General features: G+C 34.2%; 1 protein-coding gene across 1 annotated transcript; it reads right to left on the minus strand.

Annotated features, from left to right (window-relative positions):
* Positions 416-1,720, minus strand: LOC109332725 (transcription factor DYT1). Its single transcript, XM_019567737.1, has 4 exons — positions 1,444-1,720; positions 1,103-1,279; positions 834-1,010; positions 416-635 (listed from the first exon to the last, which is right to left on the minus strand). The coding sequence occupies exons 1-4, from the start codon at positions 1,663-1,665 to the stop codon at positions 564-566; spliced, it is 648 nt and encodes a 215-aa protein (XP_019423282.1). The 5' UTR covers positions 1,666-1,720; the 3' UTR covers positions 416-563.

Genomic DNA, 8,697 nt, shown 5'->3' on the forward strand with positions numbered 1-8,697 from the left:
GATAATTAAAGATCCCAAGAGTATGTCATAATAATAGTCCTACATAGGGACCAAATTGTACCAAAAATTTATCATAAAAATATAAAAACTAATTAAGAAAAAATTGCCTTTTCCAACCATAATATGTTAGAACACAGTTATTTTGTGAGAAATGGTGTGGGCAAGTAATATGGACTCAAATAAATTATACATAGGTCTGTTTCTATCCCCTTACATTCCAATACTTTTTAAGTTGCCTAATAACTGGATTAGCACTATCATATCTTATTATAAATGAAATTAATCAGGACCCATATTCTCCATTTCTTTGGTCTTTAACTTAGATAATTAAACTTGAAAGACAAATGGAAAGTCATCATATGAACATATAAGTATGATGTTATCTCAAAACCAACATAAAATATATTGTCTTATAAGTTCTCATTTGCCTATATGAAAGTGTACCCACTTTGTACTGTAACATAGAAAGCATATAAGATGACCAACACTAAAACAATATCTAAAGCCTATAGTCTATTGTAATTTGATGGACAAATGAATTAGAAATAAGATTTCCAATTGCCCTAAGTGGCACTGTTAATATCTATCAGCACCTCTTCAGTTTGCTGAGCTTCAAGTGTTTCCCCATCCATGCCCTAAAAAATAAATAAGATAAATATCATAGTTGTTCAAGTTAAAGCACATTAATAATATTAAAGCATGTGATAAAGTTTCTCAGACTCTCTTCTCATGAGTTTGATAGCATACTGCCTACAATACTCTCATAATATTATAGTTGGTAATATGAAAGAAGCTACATTTAATTAGATTCTCATCCCTCATGTAAGAGTTACCTTTATGCATGCAGTAATCAGAAATGCTCCTTTTATCGTTGTTACATTGGTGTCTATAAACTCAATGCCTAAACCATTCATGGCCTCCATCAATTTTCCCAATCTTCCTCTCTTCTTCTCAATGACCATCTTGACCCGGAGTTTATTCCCATCAATTTGTGTCACCCTAACCTCTTCCTATGACAGAAAAGTACTACACTAAAATCACTAATTGAAGAATAGAGAAGATTAATTTAATTAATTAAAGAAGGGAACTTTTTGATAATAACCTGTATACCCCAATTCTTCATCTCTTGTGCAGCATCAATTTCAAGGATCTTTGGCTCTGGTATTTCTGCCTCTAAAGTTGCATCCATTTCATAAAGCTTTTTGCTGAGATTTTGTACTTTGTCTTGCAGCACCTTGATGTATGTGATAGCATCATCAACAATGGTTAATTTGTTCATCTAAAACCAAAATCAGAATTTATAATCAGATCCCATTCCTCATTTTTTGTAGTACTATTTATTGTTATTTTCTATTATTTATCAAGTCCAATGAAATGAGCATTTAATAAATCGTTATATAAAGTACTATATATTATCTAAGATAGTTAAGTTTAGGTAGTTGCATTTGTGATGATGGGTACTAATGAACGCAGCATCAAAAGCCTACTACTAAGTTTCTCCCTCCTCCTCCTTTCAGTTTCAAGATTCTTGGATTTGAACACTGTTGTTTCACCATTATCATAGTTCTTCTTCCCCATCATTTTCCTGTTGCTACCATTTTCACCATTAAAATCCAACAACTCATCTAGAGACATGTATAGCCTATCATCACATGCATGTCCCATTTATGGAAAAAATTGTTAAGAAGAAAATCAGTCAATATCAGAGGCAAAGTGTAAACAGGGTAGTTGATGGCTTTATAAGTGGTTCTCACAAAGGCATCATGTCAGAGATAAGGTACATTGTTGTGTGTTTGGAGGGGTTTTTCTATGGTCCCAAGTCAGTGCAGGTGTTTCTTGTGAGAGAGAGAATGATATATTCTAGTTTTAGGTCATTGTTTGTTACATGTTTGAATGTGTATAACAGAACTAACAGATGTGGTTATAGGGATAATTGTCATGTTATAAAATGAAATGAGAAATGAAATTACCTTTTCCATATAAACAATAAATGGAATTAACATACAGAAATGTTAGCAACACATTTCTTAATAAATGGAATTAACACACAGAAATGTTAGCAACACATTTCTTTTTACTCTTGTTAATACATACGAGACTCCTAAATCTAAGCATAAAAATAGCAGGATAGGTTTGGGATGATGATATGACTCTTAATAACATGGTCATAAGTTCGTACTTCACATTGGATCAATAGTATAGATTGATTTGATATTTTCTTTGAAGACTAGTGTATGAATCTATCTGCTTGTATTATATGTGTATGTTGACTCTTTTGCATTTAGGTTAAGTATCCCTGGTACTCTCTTCTAATATATCTTGACTTATCAAAAAAAATAATATAAGCATGAGACTAAGGGAGTGTAGAAAGAAGCAAAAATTTCTGGAAGTGAAAATTGATATTTTAGTATAATATTTTTTTTGAAAGAGCAAAAGAATAATGCATTAGAAGAGCATAAGGGGCGCTGCCCAATTCAAAGCTAGGATTTATTTCTAATACAATGATTATGAGTACAAAACCAAGATCAAGACACCATTAATTGGTTAAAAGGAAAAGAATTGCTACCACAATTTTAAAGCATAATATTTTTCATTTTGGTAGTATTGTTCAATTCTAAACCAATCTGCAAAGGTACACATATATTAGCAAAAAGAGAGATACATGTTAACAATTAGCCTTTCAATATTTTTCATTTTAACCAATCTGCAAAGGTGCACAGATATTAGCAAAAAGAGATATACATGTTAAAGCATAATATTTTTCATTTTGGTAGTATTGTTCAATTCTAAACTAATCTACAAAAGTACACAGATATTAACAAAAAGAGAGATACATGTTCAACAATTAGCCTTTCAATATTTGAATGGGAATAGAGAAAATTCAGCTCATAGTTTTGAGCAATGAAAAATATATAAATTGTATAAGGGGTGCTCATTTAATTTCAATTATAAATTGTATATTTTACTATGAGACAACATTTGTGTGCATTACCTTAAACCAATGTTATTAATATTGTACCGGTCATCAAACCGGTTAGAGTACTAGTATAGTGATATAACGGTTTAATCGATGGTTCACTAATTAAACCGCACACCAGCAAAATTAGATATACATATATAACATATTAACATCAATGTTAAAAAATCAATAATTTTTTTTATTTTCAATAAAAAATTAATTTTAAATAAAAACTGGCCGATATGAGCGGTTCGGTTCAATTGAAAACCAGCCGGTATGACCAGTTTTGGCCAATTTTGACCGATTTAATTACATGATCGATATAATTATTGTGTCGTACTGGTATTGGGACCAATTATTGGTTGAACCGGCCAGCACAAACCGGTTTTTACAATACTGCCTTAAACCACAATTAATATAGTTCATGATGATTACAGAAAATGCTGTTAGGGTTTGAGAAGGTGAAGATGAGATGTTTTTATTCTAGTGATTGAAATCTGAAGAAAAAGTTGAATGAACTCCAACTTTTTTGGATCTGAAAAAAGCTTAGCTCCTTTCTTCTAGGATCTGCATCCCAAACTTCTTAGAAGTAAGTCAGCTCAATGAACTCAAAACTTTTCATTCCATGGGGTTTTCTCGGTGAGATAGATTCGTCTAAAGAACTATGGTGATATCTCGGTCTCTCAGCTTCCTCAACCATGCATAAAAGATGAGGCAATATCAGTTAAAATCCCCGAGGAAGAATATCAGGCTGACCTGCAAGATGCAAAAATCATCTTCATGGTAGGCTCATCTTTTCTAAAGGAGATACTCCCATTAAATTTGCAGACCTAAAAGCTAAGCTCACCTTATTGTGGAACACGATTGAAAAATGGAACCTAGTTTCTCTGGGAAAAGGGTTCTATGAATTTTCCTTCTCTTCAGTTGAAGATTTGAGGGTTGGTTGTGTTGTAGGGGCATGGAATCTAAAGCCTAGTTTCGTAAGGCTATTCCTATGGACCCCATATTTTAATCCGAGTCTTCAAAAACTATCACACTCTCAATGTTGGGTGAAAATATTGGGTCTTCCCCAAGAATATTGGACCCCCCGAATCATCTTCTCCATTACAGGGGGAATATGGACTCCAATATCTCTAGACGAAGCTACCAATAACATAACTTTTGGTCACTTCGCCAAGGTGCATGTTGACATAAATCTAAAGGCTAAACTTCCTAATCAAATTCTGGTGGAAAGAGAGGGTTTTGCCTTCTTTGTGTCTTTAGAATATGAGAACCTTCCTGAATTTTGTCATGGCTGCAAATCCATTGAGCACATGGTTGCTAATTGCAGAAGAACAAGTAAGAAAGAGTTGGGAGAAGAAGCTCCAAAACCAAGAACAAAGAAAACTCAACCAATTGAAAAGGTGGTTGAGAAAGAAAATGATTTGATAATTAACTTGGAAATTGATTGTAGGGACAATCAAAATTTGGAAAATGTTGAAAGGGTAGTGTCAACACCAAATTTAGTTCCTCAATCAGATGCCTCCGATGAGGAGGATGTCAATGACACCTGTGTGGAGGACACCTTGGCTGATTCTAATACTTAGAGAATGGAAGAAATTAGATATGGGAAATGTATAATCCAACCCACTGAGGTTATTGCTAACCAAGCAGTAGTAAGAGACTTGAGGCTAGTTGGTAGACTATGGGGTGAGGAGGAACTAGAAGAAGACAAATTTGAGGATGGCTCATTCGCTCCCGGCTTAACTAATTCTAAAAAAAAGATTGAAGAAAAGAGGTAACTCTGAAAAGGTCCATTTTACCTGTAGGGGTGGGTATTTAAACATTGTCTAATGAAAGTCCTCTACTAGAAGTGTAGAGGTCTTGGCAACTTGAAAACTAGGTTGGTTTTATAGACTATATGTCTAGCTCATAATCTTGATTTAGTGTTCATCTCTGAACCTAAAATCTCTGTTGAGGATGTTAACAATGTTTTCTGGTTTGAATTCAACCTCAAAAATCTTTGTGGTGAATAATAGAGGCAATCTGCAGCCTAGCATTTGGGGTTTATGTCACAAAAACCTCAATCCTTTAGTGATTTCTAGTTCTAATCAGCAAGTCTCTATCTCCTCACAAATTGATAACCAAATCATCTTTGTTTGTGATGTGTATGCTCATACTAACTATGTCCACAAAAGATTCTATGGGCTGAAATTTAGAGTCTTATGCTTGCTAATATTGGTCCTTGGTGTTGCATTGGTGATTTCAATATGGTTAGAGGTGCAAATGAGTGCAAGGGTTCCAAGCTTCCTAATAGAGTCTCAACTGAGGAATTTATCAACTTCTCTGATAATGCCAATCTAATCCATCTTCAAACTAGGGGTGCTAATTTCACTTGGTCCAACAAAAGGAGGGGTTTGACCCTCACTGAAAAAAAACTTGATAGAAGTATGTGTAATGATGATTGGTTCTCAGCCTGGAATCAAGTGTCCTGCTGCACCCTCCCTAGAATTTCTTCTGATCACCATCTTATCCTTCTTTGCTCCAATCTCTCTTCTTCTAGAAGAATGTCTCCTTCCAGATTCCATAAGATGTGGTTGCAACATTCTGACTGTAAAAGGTGAAAGTGTAAAGTGTCAAGAATAACACTAGCATATCTTTGCCTATGTTTTGATGAAGACAAGGTTCTAACAAAGCTTGAAGATGGCTCAACAATCAACATGCCTTATGCTCATTTGGTCATATCTAGACTAGAAGATAAATTGAGTCTATAATCTAAGTAGTCTAGGATGTGTGCCGTAGTAAGTGAGTATAGGTTAGGTGAACCTAAATGCTAATCTTTTAAGCCATCATAACTGAACTACCATATTCATGAGATAAATCATCTAGTTAATCGTATGTTCATGCATATATCATACATGTTATTTGTGAATATTAGGCATAATATAAATGGTAAAACATGTATACATATTGCACATAACATTTGAGAAGTTTGTCTTGTGAAACATATGCATAAATGCTCCTATTAATCGATTAACATGTAAGCTTAATCGATTAATGTTAAGTGCCAAATTGGAGTAAAATTGTATATAATTTATGGGGCACTTAGTATACATTTATGTTATAATTGTGTACAATTCCTGATAACTTAGTTAATTTTGCTATGCTTAGGAATTTATGGTGTTGTTGTTGTTTCAGGTTAATAAATAAAGAAAAGAGGAGAGAAAAAAAAAAGAATTTGAAGACTCTGAACATTGCAAGCCACGCCCAAGCGAGGAAAGGGTCGCTCAAGCGACAAATAAGAGAAAAAGCACCAAAATACCTGATGCCCCTCGCTCAAGCGAAGGATTCTCGCCCAGGCGAGGGATCCTAGCCCAAGCGAGGTACTGGGCGACAAATCACCATTGCTTCTGTTGATCTTCACTCAAGAGAGGGACACCTCGCCCAAGCGAGGTGCTCAGGCCTGGGAATCTCTTGGATCCTCGCCCAAGCGAGAATCTTTAGCTTGGGCGAGAGCATGGAAGTTGGAATTAGAAGTAGCGGTTTCAGAATTCAAAGGGGGGTCATTCATTCATTTTGGGAGGAAATCGGGGCACGAAATATAGAGAGAATAAGATAGAAATCGTGGAAACGATTCTATTACACACTTCTTTGTATTAGTTCATGATTTGAGTGTTGTAATAGCGAGGATGGGTGGCTAGTTCTTCGTAGTTGGGAATCGAAATGTAATCTTCTTAATTTTGGTACTCCTGGATTCAATTCTATATTAATGTTATTTGATTTTGGAAAGTTTGTTCCTTATTTATTGCGTGATTTCAATTAGCTACTGAATTCATGATTTAAGGTTCAAGTTTAACTGGGAAGTTAAACTTGATACTGGATCTGAATTGTCTTTCTTCCTACATAATTGATCTAGGGATGGACAATGATGTAGGAATTGCTTTTATATTTGATTTTAATGCTAGTTAATCATCCAATTATATGAGGAATTGGGAATTGAGTGATTACCTAAGAATGTTACAATCAGGGGACTGATGTAATTGATTTATGAAAAATGTGCATCAAATTCAGTAACTTCACAAGTTATTAGGAATTGAATCCATGGATGTAAAAAGGGAAAGAATGATGAGTTTCGATCCAAACCATTTTGTTTTATTATCTTAAATTGTTTACTCAAGCTATTGTTTCTAAAACTTTCAATGCAAATTTATCAATCAATATTTGTACATAGTCTCTCAATTGACCGTTGTAGGAATTAATATCAATGCATTTTGCTCCATGAGGACGATATCCCGGTATTTTACTGGATTTTATTACTTGTACGATACGGTACACTTGTCGTTATGTAAAATGTACTAACAATTAACGTAACTGATTTTTGTTGAATATGTGGTTTCTATTTTACTGTTTTGGATGTCATTCTGTAAGTCTGTTAATCGATTAAATGGTAGTCTTAATCGATTAACGAGTCTGTTTTGTGTTATAACTGAAATCTGTTTCAGTTGTTGTAACTGCTTAACTGTTTAACTGTTTTTGCAACGACTTAAACCACTTGTTCACCATGCTATAAATATGAGGCTTTAATCAGAACTTATCAGCATTCATTCTATTTTTTTAGGGTTGTATTAGAGTGTAACACCGCGAATTTTACGATATTGAATTATAAGATTTTATTAATATTTTTATTTATTATACTTTCGAAAATGAAATTCTGGGAATCTTCGGTAAAGAATTAGACGAAACTCTAGTTGAATTTTAGGCTCGTAATTCTATTTCCAATTTGGTGGTACATTTTCATGATTTTCGGAGACAGTCGGTTTCGGACCGCTGTCGGGGCCGAATCTCACCTGGTACGACTCAAAAAGTGGTTTTTGAATTCCGTAACTCGGAATCAAATTCCGATCACGCCGTTGGCTTCGTAATTTCATTTCAAGTCAATATAGACCCTGAGTACATCCATACCTATTTTCTAAATATTTTTCACTCGGAATGCCGAAATCCGAAATTCTCATTAGATATTAAAATCGGGCGATTTATAATACCCGATAGAGTATTGGCCGATAATACTCGGGCATGTTTATCGCACGTGTCCGCGAAGTGGTCATTTCGCGTTGGTGATGTGAAATTTGTTTTTCCATAAAGCAGACCTCACATCACTCACTCAAATATCTTATGAAATCATCATTAGCCACCATAGGAGATTTTGGACGATTTCTTAGAGGGAAATCTGATTTCCCTTCTTTCCTTAAGCCTTCACACTTCACACTTCACTCTCACTCTCTTTCATTTTCAAAATTTACAAAGAGAATGTAAATTCTCTCTTCATCTTTTCCTCTCATTTTTCATTTGCTTCTTCCATATTCAATCTGGAATCTCTCAACATTCAACCAATGGATGTTGATGAGATTTAAGTATGTTGTTCATGAGCATGTCGAGAACATATTCAACCGTTGAAATTTTCTAAAACGCTTTCTAACTCATTTTCTCCTCAAAACCGAAAATGGTGATGTTCTTGAACTTATGAAAATATTTTGTTGAAACCATGAACAACTTGTGTTCATAGAGTTGTTATAATGTTTTATTACATGCATTTGGTTGTTTTAGCCAAAGGGGATGATGATGAAATCAAAGGAACCTTTAGGAAGTGTTTTGGAAAAATGAGAATGTATGTATTTCTATTTGTTTTTAGCCTTAAACCATGGCTTGGAAAGAGTTGGAAAAGTAGAAACTTTTGTTAAAAATGATGTTAAGGTTTATGA

Source organism: Lupinus angustifolius, chromosome LG18 (assembly GCF_001865875.1).
Source record: "Lupinus angustifolius cultivar Tanjil chromosome LG18, LupAngTanjil_v1.0, whole genome shotgun sequence".
Lineage (NCBI taxonomy): Eukaryota > Viridiplantae > Streptophyta > Magnoliopsida > Fabales > Fabaceae > Lupinus > Lupinus angustifolius.

Excerpts from the sequence above, each read along its gene's own strand:
- LOC109332725 (XM_019567737.1), bottom strand. The coding sequence starts at position 1,665 with ATGGGACATGCATGTGATGATAGGCTATACATGTCTCTAGATGAGTTG. Across the intron at positions 1,280-1,443 it reads TAGTACCCATCATCACAAAT|ATGAACAAATTAACCATTGT; the intron begins GCAACTACCTAA and ends TTTTGGTTTTAG. Across the intron at positions 636-833 it reads TGATTACTGCATGCATAAAG|GGCATGGATGGGGAAACACT; the intron begins GTAACTCTTACA and ends TTTATTTTTTAG.